Here is a 21,175-nt window from a genome sequence, read left to right as displayed (position 1 = left end):
AAATATCCCCAGATCCTGTCTCCTTCGTAGACGCCTCCCATACAGTTTCTGCAAGCATCCCCAAGTCATGGTCTCAACCTATCCTCATCTCCCACTCACTCATCCCACTTCTTAAACTTTGTTCAACACTTCTTCCTCACTCAAGATTTTATATCCTAGCACAGAGAAGAAAAACACTTCTGTAGGGGGGCATAGTACCCTTCTTGTTCTTTTTGTAAGTAAACATAGCAGCAAATGAATTCCCACTCTTCCCTTGCTCCATGTTTGCCATTTAAAGATCTTCCTAGGGGCGCCGGGGTGGCTCAGTTGGTTTAGCATCCAACTCTTGATTTCAGCTCAGGTCATGATCTTGCAGTTCCTGAGTTCAGTGAGATGGAGCCCGGCGTCGGGCTCTGTGCTGCCAGCTCAGAGCCTGCTTGGGATTCTCTGTCTCCCTCTCTGCCCCTCTCCCCTCCTCTCAAAAGAAATAAATAAACTTATATTTAAAGATCTTCCTCTTTGAACAAAATAATTATTATCCTACTAGACACATGTTTGATAGGTTGATAATCTCCAAGGAGGGTATTTTCATCTCTCAGAAAGATCCCAAACCAAAAAAGCAGTTCCACAGGAATACATGTATTTCAATGGCAGAATAAGGAGGCTGTTTTGTCCTTGCAGACTGAACCTATTCACAGGCGGCTGTAAATCTTACTGTGTGCAGACACGCACACACACCCTCACAGACACGCAGAGACAGACGCATGCTGCCCACATGCCCAGGGCAGCCTAAAACGCATGAAGGCTCTTCGTGACTGCCAGGACAGGCTCTCCAGGACCCAAGCAACTTGCGGCATCCTCAGAATTGGCCAGGTGTCAGGGTGGCCCACAGCCGGGCTGGGAAGAAAGGTGAGGACCACTGGGATGGCTGACAGTTTCTCTCCAGGTTTGCTTTTGTTTTTGCTTTTGAAGTTTTACTCTATTAGATTCTGAAATCACCTAAACAAAGGGGTCAGGGAAACCATTAAAGAAAGAACAAAAGCCTGAAACGGGGCTGCAGGGAGGAAAGAGCACAGGCAGCAGTGGTGAGCCACTGGGGATAATAAGAACATTTAACGCAGATGGAAGACGTGAGGACAGAAAGTTAAGAAGAGTTCCAGTTTCTTCCTATCACAATAAAGGAGTCGAACCTCACGCTCCCATTCCCTTCTGTCATCCCTTGCTGTCCTGAAGTCTAAGCTCTGTCCAAAAGAGAACTCCAGATGGTATCCAAAGTTTCCTAAAAGTAATCACCATCAACAGCAATAACCATACTTCAAATGGGGATCTTTATCTCCTATGATCAGAGGCTACTTTTAAATAAGTCTAGAGTGTTTATAAGAATAAAAATCTTAGAGGACTCTTTTTTTAATGTTTATTTTATTTATTTTGAGAGAGAGAGAGAGAGAGAGAGAGAGAGAGAGAGAGAGAAAGCAGGGGAGGGGCAGAGGGAGAATCCCAAGCAGGCTCCACACTGTCAGGGTAGAGTCCAACTCGGGGCTCGAACTCACTAACCATGAGATCATGACCTGAGCCGAAATCGAGAATTGGACACTTAAACAACTGAGCCACCCAAGGCGTCCCTAAAAATCTTTGAGGACTCTTAGTGAAGAGGGTAAAACATCAGTTATGGGCCTTAAAAAAATTTTGTGCTAGTTCCTTGAATAAGACTTGTTTGTATGAACTTTAAAATATTCCTTAGACTCCCGAAGGAATTTGGCAATAGATTTCCTGTCATAGCTCTCTCCAGCCAGTGAGGAAGGCGAGAGGGAGGAGGCAAAGCAAAAACAATCTCAAAACACCTATGGGCCATTCATATTCCCTTCCCACCAACAAAATTCCTGACTTTTACCTAAATCCCCAAGATGTGACTTTTCTCAGTTAGACTCACATGTATGTTTACACCATTATTAAGGGAGCTTTAGCAATATTTAAAAAGAGAGACAATAATAATCCAAGAAGCATGTGTATATATATAATATATATACTACATACATTTATAATAAATTAAGTTGAACACGGTGACATGCTAGGAAAGGTCTCAAAGCATGCTGTCTCCAATTATATAAAATAAGAGACACGAAGGAATATACGAAACAGCACCACAGAGATGCTATCACTTACATCTAGAATATGAGAAAGGCTACAGAAAAAAAAAAACAACAAACCAATGTCTTCAACCAGCATATGGCAAGGGGAAAAAAGGAACAAGACAGAGAGGGAACTGTACTAGATTAAAAGAGACTAAGGAGAGTTTCTGAACATTGACAATAACACAGATGATATTATAAGTACTGCTATTTTTTTCAGGTGTGCTGATGATATAGTTACATTTAAAAAAAAATCCCTAACTTTTCTGGGGCACCTGGGTGGCTCAGTTGGTTAAGCTTCTGACTCTTGATTTCGGCTCAGGTCCTGATCTCAGGATTTGTGAGTTCAAATCCCTCATCAGGCTCTGCTCGGACAGCGAGGAGCCTGCTTGGGATTCTCTCTGCTCCTCCCCGCCCTTGCCCTCTCAAAATAAACTTAAAAAAAAATCCTAATCTCTTAGAGTTATATTTTAAGAGTTACATATTTTAGAGTTATATATTTATTTATGAATGAAATAGTACAGTGTTTAAAATTTGGTTGATAACAATCCATATTTTGGGGGAAGAAGTAAGGTTTGCACATGAAACAAAGATTAGCATTACATATGAAAGATACATGAGATTTCACTGTATTATTCTGTTAACTTTTGGGTATGTTTAAAGTTTCTCATAATACAATAGTTAAAAAGTGAGATGTATACATTTTTCAAATCAATATGAATAAAAATACATGAACATATACTGACTTAAAAATTACAGTGGCTCACTTACAAAACGTGATAGGGTCATATCGGTGGCTCCTAGCTTATTTTTTTTAAGTATGAAATGTTAACCCTCTATCATAGTGAATTAAGCTCCTAAAACCTGAGTCTTTTAAGTATGTGGGAGAAATTTGAAAGAAAAAAATGCACTGTTCAAATTGCAAGTGTCAGGCCATTTGTTATATTCGGAATGCTTGCAAGATAATGCTAGGTGCAGTAACTAAATTTCACCACTATGTGTGCCCAAAGAAAAACCATCTCTTCAGACAGTTAAAATGTAAAAGTATTCACAAAAGCTGCCAACCTTGCTATATAATGAGGAATGTGAACCTCAAACAACTTAAATACTCACACTTTATAGATCTATGCTAAGAGAGACTGACATGCTTTGTAGATTCTTAAATTAGGTGACTTCCTCTTTGAAAGTGAGAGCGTTAAAGGAAACTATAGACCCATATTTTTAGGGTTCTTTATAGAATCCTAAAGCAGTTTCTGGTCAACATGAAGATTCCTGAAATTTTCCCAAATAAATCCAATGTTTCCAGATGTTTCTTACTTCTGATCATTGGAATAATTCATCCCTGGGTTGAGGTGACTCTGACTATAGACCTGGAAGAATCCTCCTATTATATGATCACTACAGTGAAGATAAAGCCAGAGAGGTGGGGGGGGGGTCACAAAATAGCTACACCGGAGGTCATGACTGTGTGTACACCCTCCTTCAGGTCCACTTCCTGAAGCAGAGGGGTACTCCAGTATCCAATTTCCAACAAGAACAATATTGACCCTAGGATCACAAGGGAATAAAGATGCTCTCTCTTGGCCCTGAAACCACCCCTAGGGACTTGAATTGGAAGCTGAGAGTCTATGGGACCAAACTCTGATCTTTCCACCACCCTGTCCCCCCATTCCAGTGTCTGATCAAAATACACTCTCTTAAGAGTCATTTTGTAATCTTCCGAAGTAACACTCGCCAAAACCCAAAACACTACATTTCCCATTCTCTTACCCAAAACTTACGAACTGAGAATAGTCGGAGCATGTAGGCTCAGGAGAGATGGAACACAAGGGGACCACATCTTCCATAGTTGTGTTTTTCCCTTCAACTCAAAAATTGAGCCGATGGATTTTAAAAATACCATAAAGTAAACAAAACAGTAATGATACCATGCCTTCATTACTTAATGATTGATTACAGGGAATGGGTATTATAAGACATTTAATTTTCCCCTCTCCTGATGCCTACCTTTGGACCATACGTTGCTCAAAAGGATAAGAGAAAGGACTTGAACCAGCAGAGATCTATAATCAACTAACTAAATTAAATTTAATCAATGCAGTTGTTTATAGCTCTGGCCAAAAGACCTAATAAAGGAAATGGTTTCCTTAGGGTGTTATTCTTATTGTAATGGCCAAAATAGTAGAAAGAACACTGGACAGACTGCCAGGAACATGAGTCAGGAGACCCGTCCTAGTCCTGGTTCTGCCAAAATCACCAACAGAAGTTAGAGCGGGAGCAAGTCACTCCTGTCTTCACCTTGTGTTAGCTGAGGTTTCCCACATTTCAAATGGTAAGGGTGAACTGGGTGTTCTTTCTGCTCCAACTTTCTGGAGCAACAGATAGATACTGGTTAAATAACACAGGAGTGCCAGTTATACAATGCAGGACATGGAAATGACCAAAGGACAGAAACATGTTTTAGTGATAAGGTAGCAGCTACCTAATTGGGAAAAGCTTGCACCGGTGCCGTTGCCCATGACATTCCAAGGGCGTGGTAAATTGTTTCAGCATAACAGAGTGGGACAAAGGCCTGGTCAGAGTTACATTAATGCAATATAATACGGGTATTTGATTCAGCGTGATGTATAAGAAATATGTGTTCTGCATTCCCATGGCTTGCAATTTCCTTAATAAATCTTAAGCTGTTTTCGAAAACCTACTTCTGCAATGACGTAAGCAGTGTGGCAGCCAGACATCACTTCCCAGTCTCCTCTGAGTATCTCTTGGCTATGAAGCACTATTCACACTGGGTCTGAACTGGCCAAAAGAATGCAGGAGCAGGCTTTCCTCTGCTTTTTACCTGCCGTTGTTTTAGCAGTACACTGGTCAAGAAACACACCTAGGAAAAATCTTGTAACCTTTAGCTTTTTGCCATTCCATATGTTAACTCCACAAGCATACTACCATCTGGAGAAGTCACACACAATGTGTAAACCAAATATTCTAAGCTGATCAACACTAATTTCTGCTGAACTCCAGATTTAGCAGCAAGTCTCAGAAAAGGCTGACCCTGCTTGAGGTAATGATATTAAATATTGGCATGCACAAACTTTTCCTTCCCCTTCATTTGCAAAGTAAGAAAAAAGCAGCAGTTTGTGTAATAAATCAACTTTCACACTCTAAAGAAAAAAAAAAATAGCTCTTGTAAAAAACTCTCCAAAACGTTTCCGTGTAACTTTGCTTGCTATTCTAGGTCTTACTTATCTGTTTCTTTGTACAGCAAGCTTCTCCAAACACTGGCTTTCCCACCAAAACCTCAATAAAATGAGTTTTAAACTTGGGTTTCTATTATTGACCACTAGCTGCTATAGATAAAATCTTGCCTTTAAAGCACATAAAGCACAAAGCTTCTTTTCAGCATGTAAGAAACATCCCTAAATATCATGAAAACAACTGAAATTAACCCCTAGAGGATTCAAATCCTGTGTGACAAAGACAAGTTCTTGTCTGTTTATCTTGAAGGGATGAGACACCCTGAGCTACCATTTTTGGTCTTATTCATTTTCAAAAGACAAGAGTCACATTACTCAGATGCCAATAAATATTTCCAGCCAACAGTTATTTAAAAAACAAAACAAAGCCAACTCATGTCTTCTCTCTCATCATCTGAAACAAAAGTAACAACAATAACTACAAGGAAGGTGATCATGGGAAGGCTGCCCCCTTCTTTATTGTAGTACCTGCAGGGCGCAGACCCCTTAAAAAAGTCACCACTTTCAAATCATTTCTAAATACACTACCACATACTTGGCTTTGAGGTGCACCCATTGGCTAGTCATCAAGATGATAAGAACTTACCTCAGCACAGTTCAGAGTTCTGACCTCTCCCAAGAAAGGCATACTAAAACAGTCTCCTCTAACGCCAGAACCTCCCAGACTTGGATTGATTATAACTACCCTGGCAGCAACACTTAGCACACAGCCCTAGAATTCCTAATCACAGGCTTAATGGCTACTCATAGAAATGTAAATGTGTGAGTACATGTTTGTAATTGATCAGGCAATATGGGCACAGATTTTTTGATCTTTCAAAACTCATGGAGATAACCCTTTCTATAAACAGAGCCATTCACAAACGCCACGCTTTTTTAAACTCTCCCAGAAAATTAACAATAGCTTTACACTATTGTCATATTCTTCCCCATCACGGAAATGGATGGAATGGTAGAGACTGGGGTATAAGAAAGTAACAGTGGCATAGGAGTTAGATGTGACTTGCAGGCCCCGCACTACCCAGTCAAGTGAGTGCATTGGAGGCAAAGGAGTCAGATAAGAGGATTTCCTTTTATTCTCAGGATTATTTTGTCTTACTCGCCCAAAGGATAGCTAAACTTGAATGGTCTTCAGATTCCTAACCCAAGTTCTTTGCAATCCTACTTATTGTAGACGGCCATTCATCAGCTTATGAATTGCCCCCACAACTGCTCATTTCCTTATATGCCAGGTGGCTTTCCAAACCTCATACCCAGGAGGCCTCTCTCATTTCCCTCCTATCCATTCATGTACTCGACTCTTAAGCCATGAGGCAGGGAGGGATGGAAAATCTCAAATGTTTCTATTTTGTACCTGGATTCAAAAGCAGCATCTGCTAGCCTTGTGGAACCATCTGTTGCCCACTCTGCCATGGGAAGGGTAGTGTAGGCATCAGACTTAGAGTGTCACAGATCACACAATGGAATTATCTCCTTCTTAGGGCTGACACACCCAGGCATATGCTCCACAGTCACCATGGCTAATGTTACTCTTCCCCAAAGGGTTTATTTATTTCCTCATGAAGAACGGTACCTCTAAATGCTCACAAAGGGTCAGGTCCACTAATAAAAAAAAAATTACAGTTGCTTGAACATCAATTGCCAAACTCCCTAATTCTGGGTTGTACCCAGGACTAAGTCTGCCACAAACTCATGTGTGATCTTATGAGTCACTAATCTCCAGGCATCTCTGTTTTCACATCTATAAAATAAGAAGGTGGAACTTGGTGATCTCTGAGGCTCCCCTGTAGTCTAATACTCCCAAATTCTGTGATTTTTAAGTGAACAAAGTTGTCGATGAACACAAGTTCTTTCACATCTTTGGTATATTAAGACTCTTAATGCCAATGGCAAAAGAATCTGGTGCTGACAAAAAGGCTTCTATGACATGGTCTCTTGTGTTTAACAAGAACACAGTTGGTTTCTTGAGGATCCAAATTAGATTAAGATCCCTAATCTTATTAACAGATGCCCACGAGGTAATACTCTGGTATTTTAGTGTATTATTCTGGAGCAGTATTCTAGATTTTGGGGGCTAGAGAATTCTTTGTGACTGTTCTGTGCACTGTAGGATATTACATAGTAGCTGAGGCCTCTACCCACCATAGATGTCAGCCCAGTTGGCAGGGGGTGGGCTGTTCTCTACCTCCAGATGGACAACCAAAAATGTCTCCATACGTTAGCCAATATCCCTTGGGGAGCAAAAGCTACCCCCACTTCCAATTGAGGACCACTGCTATACTGGATATCAGGGCTTTAAAATAATGCACATCACTTAGAAGTATTTTTGTTGTTGTTGTTAGTTTCAGATGGGTGACATTTACACTATTAATAAGTAAAGTACACCAAGACCTAACAGTCAGGTTTATAAAGCACATGTATTCCACTTGGAAGAAGTACAAAGCACAGCCTTTACAAATCGTTCATAGCACGCTTCCCTGCTAAGGGTTGAAAATTAGCACACAATTTCAGCTGCTCTTTAAAAGTATCCCAAAGGAATCACGTTTTTCACAATAACTTCCCTAGTACACTTTAGAATCAGTCCTTGCTTAGAGACTTCACGATAGGGCTTTGACGAGAATAAGGAAAACCAATGGTTGGTTTAAGCACTTTGGCTGTTTCTTCCTTCTCTTGTGCAAAGCCAGTAAATAAAAAATGTTTCCGCAAAGGATGCTAATAAGTTCTGGCTTTGGTCTATATCCTTTAAGATAGGGCTTAGCAAACTCTTAGCTCAATGCCCCAAGTATCTTTCTCCTCCACCACTTTAAACAGGCATCCAAGAGACACCCCCTCCCTACAGTCCTTCAGTCCTCAGCCCAAAGGAACAGCAGTTGCCAGCTGCATGAAACAGACTGAAGGCTGCAAACTGAAATGATTACTACTCTTAACCAAACATCTCATTTTCCCATTGGTGAGAAAGGCTGAGATTTGCAAACCTCTGGGTCTCAGGAGGTGAAGGCTACAGCAGTCAACTAAGAGCAAGAACTCAACTCTCCTTGGTTTTAAAGGAAATGCCAGTTGTACACGTTTTGAGAACTTTACAGAGTTTCTAAAGTACATATAATGTTTACATTTCCACATTAAAAATGTAAGGTGAAAAAAAAATGCTTTTAAAGAGCTAAGTCCAGGATATGAAAAGGGAATCTTGAATAGACACAACTGTTACTTTTCAAAGAACTCAGCTCTTTAATCAAACAAATATTTACATAATTGACGGCAACGGTACCAGGGATATAGCCATTTTGTTAAAATACTGGGCAACTCTAAAGGTTTATTTATCCCAAATCCAACTACTCTGTTGCTATCCTACCAGGAAGCAAGAATTCAAGGGCTCTCAGGGCAAACGTTTAACCCTCTGAAACTGAACTTCATTTAGATCGCTCCCAGCTGAACTCAGACAAAGTCAGAATCTCAGGGACATATGTCAAACACCTAAATTAGACCGAACGAGGAAGCTCGAAGTTACACTCCAGTACTTGAAAAGAAGTGTCCGCAACTTACACATTTATAGAATGAAGGGAAATATGGCTGACAAATACTTCTCCTAAAAGGAATCCACATTCGTACGCTGCTTCTTCTAGTTCCACTCCCAGCCGCGCTTGGCAGTGATGAGCTGTGCATTCTAGAACTCGTGAGAGCTACTTCAGAGCTGCCGGAGGAAGACTTCCAGGGATGAGGGCAGGGCCTGCCCAGAGTATTTCCAGCCCCAGGCCAGTCTACTGATTTAAAAGGCTGCGGGCACAGTTCCCTCTTCCACATAAGAAAGGTAGATGGGCAGGCTCTGGAAGCAGGTTGGACTTCCGAAGCTCTTTCAAACAGAACACCTCCACCCTGGAAGGGACAGCCTGTCAGCCTTTTAATTGCCTGGCGGTGGCGGGAGTTAGCCAGCTCCTGGACACTTTAATTTAAAGTGATGACTGCTGGAGCTAAGTTATTGAATGCACCAGCAAACATTTCAGCCGCGCCTCCGCCCTGCCCGACGCGGGTGAAACAGGGGTTCAGGACATTCCCCAATGCTTCCTCCAGCCGCTGTCTCCAGGGCTGCGGAGACCGCCAGACCACAAACTTTTGGAGATCGGAATCTGAGGTTCTGCACGGTTCAAACTTGCGAGACCCACTTTTGAAACAGTGGAATCAGAAGCGCAGCCAGTCAGATATTTGGGGGCGGAGGGGGGTCTTTTTCTGAATCCCGCGCCCCACACCATCCTGCAGCAGACCTTCTCTTTCCTCCGCCCATCGCGACAAAGCAGCTCTCCACCGAAGATCCCCATACCTCTCCCCTTGGTCATTCCAGAGTTCTGGGCAAAAGTTGCCTCCAGTGCCCCCCCAAATCCCGCCCGTTCCCTGCAATCACTCAGTGAGAGTCTCCCCTACGCCGACACTCTCCTGCAGGGTCCAGCCATCCACCGGGGTCCAGGGCCCCCCAAACTGCGCGGCCAGGGTTCCGCTAACCCCAGCCCGGGCTTTTGTCCCTACAGCCTGCAAGAGAAGCAAAGCAACTCCGCGTCCCCGGCTCCCACTCACCGTCTCATCTTTCCTCGAGCCGCGGCTCTCCACCGGCCCCGCCGCCCTCTCGCCTGGCCCCGGCCCCCGCCCTCCCTCCGGCCCCGGCCCCCCAGGCCGGGCCCCGCCGCAGCTCCAGCCGCCGCCGTCCGGCCACTCCGGGCTAGCGGTGCGCAGTCAGCGCGCCCCTCCTCGGCCCCGGCGGCCACTGCCTCCTCTCCGCCCCCAGCCCTCCGCCGCGCAACCGGCGGCGACCAACTCCGCGCGGGGGAGGCAGCGCCCCCCAGGGGCGCGGCCCGGACACCGGGAGCCGGCGCCGCCCCCTCCTGCCCGCCGGCCTCCGCCCCCCCTCCTCACCTGGCGCTGCGGCGCGACGGGGTCCCGGCGGCCAGGGCGGGAAGGCGCGCTCGGTGAGCCACGCCACGCCGTGCGCTCCCCCTCGGGCCGCGGTGGTGGGCTCCGCGCGCCGCGCTCCCGGGCCCCGGCCCCTTCGCAGCCACCACGGCGGGCACCCTGGAACTCGAGGCGGTAAGGCGGTGAGCCGCCCAGCTCGCGGGCGGTGTGCAGTCGGGCTTTTCACGGCTGCTGGAGGAGCCTGGCTGCTCGCCCCGGCTCCCGGCGCCAGTTCTCAAAGCCGCCTCTAGTGCCTTTACAGTCCCGCGCTAGAGACGTTTGTGGCAGCCTTTTTCTTTTCTTTCTTTCTTTTTTTTTTTTTTACGAGCTGGAAGAAGGGCGGGAGGGTACACGTCCTCGGGTGATGATTTCCTCGCCCGACGTGAAGTTTCAACTGGGAAACTCCAGGTGACCACACCTCACCTGCTCCCGACAGTTCGCCCGCGGGCAGGTACCTGATGCGTCAGAAGAGCAGCTTTGCGAGCTCCTTGGGAAATGGCCTCAGCTAAAGGCTGATGATTGGAACTAATTCTGATTTCCTTTCGGTAATTTCTTTTGAAAGTTTCTGTTTTCCAACTTTTTTTTTTTTCCTCAGTTGCTGCAACCAATGAGAACAATGCTGGTGGTGAATGGCCTCCACCGAGTGCCTCGGACGAAGGCACCGAAATGGACCCAGGGCAATCCGCGGTCCATCTGGGCACGCGGTAATGTGAGCCTCTGCCAAGTCGGGAGCCCTTCTCTGGGGTTACAAAGATAAAGGCCGCCGGCCCTCGAGGAACCCGCAGAAGCAAGGAAGAGAGCACCATGAAATGCAAGCTATTTAACTTATGCTCTGTATGGTTTGGGGGGAGTTGTTTTAGCCCCTAGTAACAGTTTCTTGGTCTACGGTGTAGTAATAATGATACTGATGCTGGAAGTCGGTTAATAAGGTTTTGCATAATGTAGGCAAAGTACCTGACACCATGAGTGGCCCTAGTAGTCACCCAACAAATGGCTTATTTAATGCACTTTTCGTTTGTGCAAGAAAAAGCCTGATTTCTAATTTCAGGGAGAGACTCATCTATGAACTGCTTGGTGTTTTATAGAACTACCCTACCCCCACCCGGTCCTGGCTCTTTGCCCCACAGAAACATACAGAGGCCAATCCAAAGGTTAAGTGCTCCTGCAGTCCTCTCTTCTCCTACCTCATTAATTTTCTCCCTTTATTGGATCATCTCCATCTACATAAAATCATGCTACTTCTCCCATCTTAAAAACAAAAAAAAACCTCTTGAATCCCCTTCCCCCACCAGCCACTTGCCCCTCTTCTGCTCTGCTATAGCAAAATGCCTGTAAAGAATTTTCACAAGGGGCACCTGGGCGGTTCAATGGCTCACACATCTGACCTCCACTCAGGTCTCATGGTTCATGAGTTCAAGCCCCACATCAGGCTTTGCGCTGATAGCCTGCTAGGGATTCTTTCTCCCTCTCTCTGCCCCTACCCTGCTTGCACGCTCTCAAAATAAACAAATAAACTTTAAAAACAAAACAAAGAATTGTTAACAAAAGCCGTCTCCATGTGCTGTCCTCCCATTTACTCCAGTCAGGCTTTTGCTTTGACCACGTCCCTCAAATTCTTCTTACCGAGATCAAACTCTCAAATCAAAAGGTGTTTCAGTCTTTACCTCACTTGGACAGTCAGCAGCAATTAACAGTTGATCACTTTCTCCTCCTGGAAACGGTTTTGACTTCCACACCACCATGTTTTCATGGCTTTATTCCTAACCTTTGCCTGTCCCTTCTTTTCCCCCAGCCGCTGAGCTGTGGAGTGCCCAGGGTTTGGACTTTGGATCTCTTGTCTATCCACACTCTCTCCCATGGTGATCTCATCCTGTTTCATGGCACTAAATACCACCTATGTGGTAACGACTCCCAAATCTCACCTCCAGCCGGGCGTTCTCCCCTGAACTGCAGGCTTCAGGCAGCTGCTCACTTGGATGCCTATAGGGCTTCTCCCACTGAACATTTCCAACGCTGACATCCTGAGAGTCCTCCCTCTGTCCCCCACCCAACCTGTCCAAACTCAAGTCTCACTCCTATCAGGCCTAAAACCTTGGTATCATCTTTGATTTTCTATTTCTCTTGCATTTCCAATCCAATCCGTCAGGAAATCCTTTTAGCTCTACTTCAAAAGAAGTCCGAGAATTCAACTGCTTAGCACCACCACTGTTCTTACCACCCAGGTCTAACCTACCATCATGTCTTCACTTTGATTGCCCTAACCCTGTTTCTACTTTTGCCCCCCCTCTCTGGGCTCTTCTCAACACAGCAGCCAGAGCAATCCCTTTCAACAGGAAGCTCATAGCCCTCTTCTGCTCAAAACCCTGCGATGAACCCCATCTCAATCAGAACAAAAGCGAAAGTCCATACAATAGCCCGGAAGGACGATACGTGATCTGCCTTTCTCTAGGCTCAGCTCCCACTTCTCTCACTTCACTTACTTAGCTGCTGCCACAGTGGCCTCCTCGGTATTCCTGGACTAGATCCCTGGACAGGTATGCTTCCATCTCAGGGCTTTTATGCTAGCTGGCCTCTCTGTCTGGACTTGTCCTCTCCCCAGCTGTTTTGCTCCCTCACTTCCTTCAAGACCCTGATCAATTGTCACCATGTCCCTCAGGCCTACCCTCAGTCTTTAAAATTAAAAATGCATTCTTCATATAGTAAGCTTTCTTTAGTGTTTTATTGACAGAACGTTTACCTTCTATAATATTATAAAATGTCCTTTAAAAGTTGTATTTGTTGTCTAACTCTCCTCACTAGAACAGGAGTTCTGGGCAGGCAGGGATTTTTGTCTGTTCTCTCCAGTGATAGATTCCCGATGCCCCTAGAATGATGGCTGGCATTTAGTGTGCATGGTAGCTTTGGGCCAGAGCACATGGTTGCAAATATTTCCTTGCCCAGAATGATGCCAGTTGACCAGATAGACATTTTCGAGATGGTTGTGCTCCCCCAAAGGGTCTGAGGAGTATGTTTACCAACACATACATGGGAGGGGCTCAAAGAATATTTATTCACTGTGACTTTTTTTTTCTAATATTTTATTTTATTATTTTAAAATTTTTATCCTATTTTTATTTTTTTATATTAAATATAATTTACTGTCAAATTGGTTTCCGTACAACACCCAGGGCTCATCCCAACAGGTGACTTTTTAAAGTGACTAAAGCCAGTGGTACGTCTCACTCCAGCTTGCGTTCGTGTGGTTTTCAATAGCTTTCATTATTCCACGGGCTCCTGAGATGAAGCGGTCCCCCGAAAGGTGCAAAGCTTAAACTAAATGTGAAATGCAGACCCCAAGCATCTTAAAATGTGGAGAAGACACTCAATGTAATACCAGCTATTATGTGATAATTCTTATTATCAGAATGTCTGTGTTGGTGGACATACTCTACCATAATTAATGACCACAATTAAGTTGACAGCATTCATATCTGAGAGAAGGTAGCTAACATTCATTCAGAGCAACGGTTATTGTCTATACCAAGCACTCTTCCAAATATATTAGAGTATTAATGAGTTGAATCCTATAACAACCCTCCAAGGTAAGTGCTATTACTCCCATTTTAAAACCGAAAAAAAAAAAATGAGGCACAGAAGAGTTAATGGTCACTCAGTTAATAAGCTGGTAGAATCAGAATTTTAACACGGGCCAGATGGTTCTAGACTATGCTCTTAAATACTCTGCTCTACCTCTTTAAGTAGGAATGATGTATCAGGGGAAATTTCTGTATAAAGATTAATTTGTAAATCACAAAGCAAAAAACTTGATCCTCATTGGCCCCCTCTCACTGCCTTGTTTTATTTGTTGCCATCTCTCTTTTACTGTAGCCAACCTCCTTCAAGGCTAGAGGGATCATTTGATTCATATTTGTGTCAAGGATACTCTAAGACACATACATGGGAGGGGCTCAAAGAGTATTTATTCACGGTGACTTTTTTTTTCTAACATTTTATTTTATTATTTTAAAATTTTTATCCTATTTTTATTTTTTTATATTAAATATAATTTACTGTCAAATTGGTTTCCGTACAACACCCAGGGCTCATCCCAACAGGTGACTTTTTAAAGTGACTAAAGCCAGTGGTACGTCTCACTCCTGCTTGCGTTCGTGTGGTTTTCAATAGCTTTCATTATTCCACGGGTGCCTGAGATGAAGCGGTCCCCCGAAAGGTGCAAAGCTTAAACTAAATGTGAAATGCAGACCCCAAGCATCTTAAAATGTGGAGAAGACACTCAAAATGTAACACCAGCTATTATGTAATAATTCTTATTATCAGAATTTCTTTTAATTATGATATTTTTAAAAATAGAAAAAAAATGAGCTCTTTTCTTCTACTTTTTCCATTTCCTGGGTTCTTTACAATGAAGTCCCCTAAGTAATCCCAGACCAGAGCCACACCTCACTCTATCTGCCCTTCTCTATTGTCCAGTAGGATTTGGTGTTGTAAACAACACAGCTGAACTTCCTTCCCTGTCCCCTTCTCTAGGATCTGGAGTGGTTGCAATACCTGATTTTACTTTGCTGTTTCCTCCCCTGAAGTAGGAAATGGAGAAATGTTGCACAAAGTGATATTGTAAATTCCTTATGAGTTATTGCATTTGGAATTAATTTTGCTATTGTGCCCTCTCATCAGCAAACACCAGTTGGACCTGATTAACTCATGTCCTGAACCTGAACATCTCTTCCTCTCTCTGCAGTGATAGCCTAACACATCTTTGTAGCTAGTAACTTGGGCCATTCTCAACCCCAGTCCAACTTGTGGAACAGCTACTTGTACTGATGTTCTCTTTAATATTAATCCTATATAAAGAATCAAGGGTTTTTTTTTTTTTTTTTTTTACGTTTATTTTTACTTTTGAGAGAGCGAGAGAGACAGAGCATGGGTGGGGGAGAGGCAGAGAGAGAAGGAGATAGAATCCAAAGCAAGCTCCAGGCTCTGAACTGTCAACACAGAGCACTTACACAGGACTCCAACCCCTAAGCTGCAAGATCATGACCTGAGCCGAAGTCAGAAGCTTAAACTACTGAGCCACCTAGGTGCCCCAAGCCTATATAAAGAATCAAGAATTTTTTATTTGCAGAGTGCAATGGAAAGATCACTGGTCATGGAGTCAGACAGCCCTTGGTTTAAACCCTGACTCAGCCCCATTTGAATGTGTTACTTACTTTCATTAAGAAACAAGCTTCTTTTCTGAAAAATGAGACTGATAATACCTGACTCGTATTTTAATGAATGAATGTGATAAGGCACCATGCTTTCCACAGGAGATAGGTAGCACCCAGGGAACACACGAAAGTGTAGTTTTTTTTTTTTCCTTTTTTTTAAAAATAAAAATGGTATATATTTAAGGCAACATGATGATTTCATGGACATACAAATAGTAAAAGGTTTACTAAGTCTAACATATCTTCTCACATAGTTACCTTATTTGTGTGGGTGGTAAGGACACCTGAAATCTACCCTCTTATCAATTTTCCAATATTCAATACAATATTATTAACTATAGTCATCATGTTGTACATTAGATCTCTAGACTTATTTATACTTTTAACTTCAACTCTATACTCTTTGACCAGCATGTCCCCACTTTCCCCACCCATTTTCCCCATCTCTCTGCCCCCAGTTATCACCTTTCTGCTCTCTGCTTCTATGTAATCGACCCTTAGATTCCACATATAAGTGAGATCATGCAGTTCTTTTCTTTCCATGTCTGGCATATTTAAAGTCCTCACTGAAAGAGTCGTTTCCAACCACACTTGTCTTCTCTTGTGGAACTGTTGTCAATGACATCAACCATTTTGTTTGGATTATCCTATGTTGAGTTCCACATCATAAACTCATTTTAGAATTTAGTACTAAAATAAAGTTTCTCTTTCTTAAAAAATCGATGTTCCTTCATTTCTTAGAAAAGGTATTTTGTCTACTTTCACAGTGGATTTGCCATTGTTGTTAAGGAGAACTGTGTAAACCCATGTTTCCCTTTGTATCCTGGTTGCCAGGAAGCTCAAAGTCATTAAATGATTGTACTATGGAAATAAAGATTTTGCTTCCTACCATTTTTTTTAAGCATCTTTGATGTGTTTTTTATTTCAACAACCTTATTGGATATTTGGATTTTACTCTGTGTTCTCAAATGTATATTTAAACATATGAAGTATACAAAATACCTTAGCTCTTCAAATTAACACCATAATATTAACCAAAGTTAAAGTGGACATTTTCCCCCCTGTACAGCTTTATGTTCGAACTATTAAGATTGTTTCTCTAATTATGAGAATAATCTAAATACATTTGAAACATCTGATTAATTTCTGCATCAAATGTTATCTTTCTCCCCTGCCCCCAACCTTTTCTGTGAGTTTGTATTGGAATCAGGTAGGAAAAGGACGCTTTGTGTGTGTGTGTGTGTGTGTGTGTGTGTGTGTGTGTGTGCGCGCGCAAACTTTAATCAACCTATCCCAGCAGTGTTTATCAGGCCCATTTTTCTTTTCTAATCACTTGAAGAGCCTGAATTGATTTACTTTTCCAGTATAGCAGACTTAAAACAAGGAGTTTTCTTTGTAGCTTATCTGCTCATCACAGAAAAAAGCAATACTCTGTGAGCACCACTCCTCAATACCACAGGAAACTCAGCTTCTCTGTCTCTCCTCTTCATTTTTTCTTTCATCTGACTTTCATCTCTCTCCAGTTGTCCCATTCCTTGATTTCAAACTCCCTGATGCTATGCTATAATACAATTCTATGGAGCCACGTTAGACAGGGATACGTGTTTGAATTGACGTGTCAGATATATACAGACCTCACTGTTCTAGAGACTTCTGACAACTCAAAGCAGGAGCCAGGATTCAGAACATGAGGAATGCTAAACACAAAGGCAAATTTATTAAGCATCTACTCTGTTCCACACAATGTGCCCAGAGGAGTGGAAGATGGAGACAAAATAAGACATCTGTTATGTGTCTCTATATAAGGAATTTACTGCCTAGCATATAACTGTAATGTGGTAATGTACTATAAAACATACTGTAAAAAAGTAAAGCAAATAAGTTCAGAGAAGGGGATATCTCTGCCCAATGAATCTATCAAGAAAGCTACTTGTATGTAACCTTCCTATGGAAAAAAGGGACCTTTTAGACAGAAGAGAGAGCATTAAGAAAGCAAGGAGACGGTAAAGCCAAGGCTGATTAGGGAAGTGGTGAGTAACACTGGCTGCCTGAGCCCATGGGACATGGATGGAGGCATGAGAGATAAGACGAGGGAGTTGGGGCCAGATTTGGGGAGGGGAAGAATAGGTCTTTGAATTTTAGATTTCATGTCGAATGCCGTTTTAATTAGGTCATTTCCTTGCTCTAAACTTGCACTGGCTCCTTCTCACCGGACAAATACAGGAAGAGCCGGCGGCTGTGTAGGAAGTAGAAACTGATTATATGGGGCTAGGATGAAAGAGAGAGATGAGCTCCAGCCACAGGGTTTAAAGACTCCAATAAAGCAATAGGATTCTGTTTCCTAATATGTTAAACAAAGCTGTCAATCCAAGTCAAGGCTGCTCAGTTGACTAATCATTAAGGGCCCACTTAAAACACTGACTCCCTCTGCCCACTCCTAACTGCCATTCTTTTTTTCACGTTATGATGATCCCGTAGTTACAGATCTTAAGATTCTCATAGAAAATAAGCACGAAACAGGTACCTGTTAGCTTTTGGGCCAAGTGTTGGACTGGAAATTCCAATGAACTGGTTGTGTCACCAGGGGCTTGGGGCCACTTACTTTTTATAATGTTTCACATTATGGGGATAATTGCATTGTTTCTCTTGGGGGAGTTGTTAAGACAGCTAATAAAAACATTTATGTATAGAACCCAGCTCTGATTAGAGATTTAGTGTCAGTATTCAGTAAGTTATAAATGGTTGTTTGAAGCTCTGATTTCTGAGATACAGACGGTGATGGTTGTAGCTAGCACAGTTCTTTTAGACTCATTTGAGTTTCTGGCTATTGTCAAGAACCAAGTTTTTATGAGTTACAATTATGCCAAAAGAAGATGATCGAAATGTATTTACTGTTTCTCAAACAGGAACAAAAAGAAACTCTATTTAAAAGGTCCTTCTCTTATTGTTCATTTCAAGAGGCTGATTCTTGACGTACTGGTATTGTATTTATAAGACTGACTTGGGGACTCCAGTATGTAAACATGGGTGGATGAATGTACTATACCTTTAATATTAATATTAAAGTTAGCTCTGTAAAAGGCTTATCAGCCCAACAAAGTACAAGAGAAAAGTTACATACATTGAGATGAATTTGCTAGTCAAGAAGGCAAATATGGATACATTTAAAGGGGGGCATTTTTCTCCTCCTATCCCCTGCTCTCCTCTTCAACAAAAGCCCAGATAAAGTCTGAGGATCTCCAACAGCAGGAGTGCTGGTGGGGAGAAATCACCTAAGCGTTCTCGATTCCTCTCGTCTGTTAACATCAATAGGCAATGTAATTAAGACAAGCCCTAATGTGGTTTATTGTTTTCCTATTGCACACGCTAATTTTGTCTCTCATCCCATCTGGCTCCTGAAGTTCATCAAAGTGACTATCCAGGTGGAAAATTCCTTACACAGTCAATTTTGAAGGAGCCATATGGATGGAGAGCAACATTACCGCTAATAAATAACTCACTGATAATTAGTTCTCAAAAGGAAGTTTCATCTCTCATGGGCTATTAGCACTTCATGTTAAATTCTCTAGGACTTCGTAAATAGTTGAATGCTTTGCTCTTGCTGGAAATATCAACTCCTTGTTTTCCATTCTAACTGTCACAATCCTTAGAACAAGGAAGAGGAGGGTTGAGGGGTGCACAGGAAGGAAGGTGGTCATCACATACTGTACAGGGAGTCCCTTGGGCACAGCAGACCCAGCATGCCCAAATCATCCTGTCCTTATCCCGTGTGCATCCCTCAACCCTCCTTCTTTGTTAGAGTCTATAATTAAATAAAAGTCACCCCCTTAATTCAGTTATCCAATCCTGCCAGTCTGGAAAACTTTTTCAGTCTCTCGTGTTCACCAACCCCTATTACCAATCCATTGCCAAACCATACCATTTTTACCTCTTAAATATCTTAAAATTTTTTTTTTCAACGTTTATTTATTTTTGGGACAGAGAGAGACAGAGCATGAACGGGGGAGGAGCAGAGAGAGAGGGAGACACAGAATCGGAAACAGGCTCCAGGCTCTGAGCCATCAGCCCAGAGCCCGACGCGGGGCTCAAACTCACGGACCACGAGATCGTGACCTGGCTGAAGTCGGACGCTTAACCTACTGCACTACCCAGGCGCCCCTTAAATATCTTAAATAGTACTCTTTTCTCCATCCCCTTTGCCTTCATTGATCACCTGGTATTCTTAACTTCACTCCCAGAGGAGGCCAGGAGCAAGCCCAGGGCCCAGGGGAAATATAGTTTCATTAGACTTGGAGCTAGAGGGACAATGGGTGTGTGGCTGGCAAGCCTCGCCCAAGGCAATGGAAAATGGAAGAGTCTAAAGGGACAGCTAAGATCCACATTTTGGGGAGAGAGTCAGGAAGTATCAAATCTAAGACCCTGTGTGTTTGAGTGGGAGAAGGGATGGGGTTAAATGGCAGTTGCTGAGTGATTATTCTGCGTTTGAAGTTGGCACTTATGGGCAGGAATGTGATGGTCTAGTGGAACAGGAGTAGACAGACATCGGAACTGTAAGCTTCTAAACCAAGGCTCTTGTCTCAATAGCACTAACTAAAATTCATAATTATTTAATTTTCCTTTTCTTTTCTCATCTCCCCACTAAAATCTAAGCTTTGAAGTCAAGGACCCTCTATGTGTGTCACCATCATATGCCCAGTGCCTCCCACAGTACTTCAGGCATGATCAACACTGTCAAATATTTGATGAGGGGTCCCTGGGTGGCTCAGTCAGTTGAGCTCCCGACTTCAGCTCAGGTTATGCTGCATAGTTTTGGTTTGGGAGTTGGAGCGCCACATCTGGCTTGCTGCTGTCAGTCCGCTTCGGATCCTCTATCCCCCGTTTACGCCCACTCTCAAAAATAAACATTTTTTTAAAAAAGCAAAAAATGAAATATTTGTTGAATAACTATATGAATTGGTCTTGAATACTGAAAATCTAATCTTATCACTTCAATGCTTAAGAATTCTTCAGTGACTCCATCAAGCATTTAGGGTAAAATAAACCCAGAATCTTCAGCTTAGCTTTAAACAAATAAACAAAAAATAAGCCATTTGGTTAGTTCAGGTTATTTTCCCACCTGGTAGCTTAACATTTCCTCCCTCTTCTCCCTGCAGGAAGGGGCAGTTTTGATCATAATACACTACTTGTGGCTTTTCGCATGTGTCATATTCATTCACTTCTTTCTTAATAAGCAGGGATAGTTCAGGAAACACGCTCCCCAAAAAGCTTTTCCCAACTTTATCTCTGGCCTTGGTAAAGTAAGAAGGCAGTGATGGTTAATTTTGTGCCAACTTAGCTAAGCTATGGTGCCCAGTTGTTTGGTCAAGTGCCATTCTAATGTCGCTATGAAAATTTTTTTCGTTAGATATGATTAACGTTAAAAAAAATTTTTTTTAAGTACGCTTCATGTCCAGCATGGAGCCCAACACGAAGCTTGAACACAGAAGTCTGAGATTAAGACCCGAGCTGTGATGGAGAATTGGGTGCTTAACCAACTGAGCCACCCAGGCTCCCACAGATATGATTAACATTTGAGTCGGTAGACTTTGAATAAAGCAAATTGCCCTCCCTAACATGATCAGGCCTCATCCAACAGTGGAGAACTTAAAGGGAAAGACTGAGGTTTCCCAAA

At 42.9% G+C, this 21,175-nt stretch overlaps 1 protein-coding gene and 1 long non-coding RNA gene across 6 annotated transcripts in view; one reads left to right on the top strand and one right to left on the bottom strand.

The window, feature by feature from the left end:
* The window catches only part of PHLDB2 (pleckstrin homology like domain family B member 2), a 231,668-nt gene that overhangs the window by 100,541 nt on the left and 109,952 nt on the right, over positions 1-21,175 (bottom strand). The window contains exon 1 of one of the 5 annotated variants that reach the window (XM_045036923.1): positions 10,262-10,396. The exons of 2 other annotated variants lie outside the window; for them this stretch is intronic. Coding sequence is in view for 1 of the 3 variants with exons in the window: in XM_045036920.1 (XP_044892855.1) it covers positions 8,903-8,906 (4 nt within the window). In the remaining 2 variants the exon portion in view is untranslated. Of the gene's footprint in view, positions 1-8,902; positions 9,229-9,925; positions 10,060-10,261; positions 10,397-21,175 lie in introns of those variants that run through there. 2 more of the 5 variants (XM_045036922.1, XM_045036920.1) reach the window with 2 other exon arrangements.
* Positions 10,631-16,397, top strand: LOC123379951. Its single transcript, XR_006585054.1, has 2 exons — positions 10,631-10,748; positions 10,893-16,397. It is a non-coding gene; the product is annotated as an uncharacterized LOC123379951 (long non-coding RNA).

This window comes from Felis catus, chromosome C2 (genome assembly GCF_018350175.1).
Source record: "Felis catus isolate Fca126 chromosome C2, F.catus_Fca126_mat1.0, whole genome shotgun sequence".
Taxonomy (NCBI): Eukaryota; Metazoa; Chordata; class Mammalia; order Carnivora; family Felidae; genus Felis; species Felis catus.
This window is presented reverse-complemented; position numbering and strand designations above follow the sequence as displayed.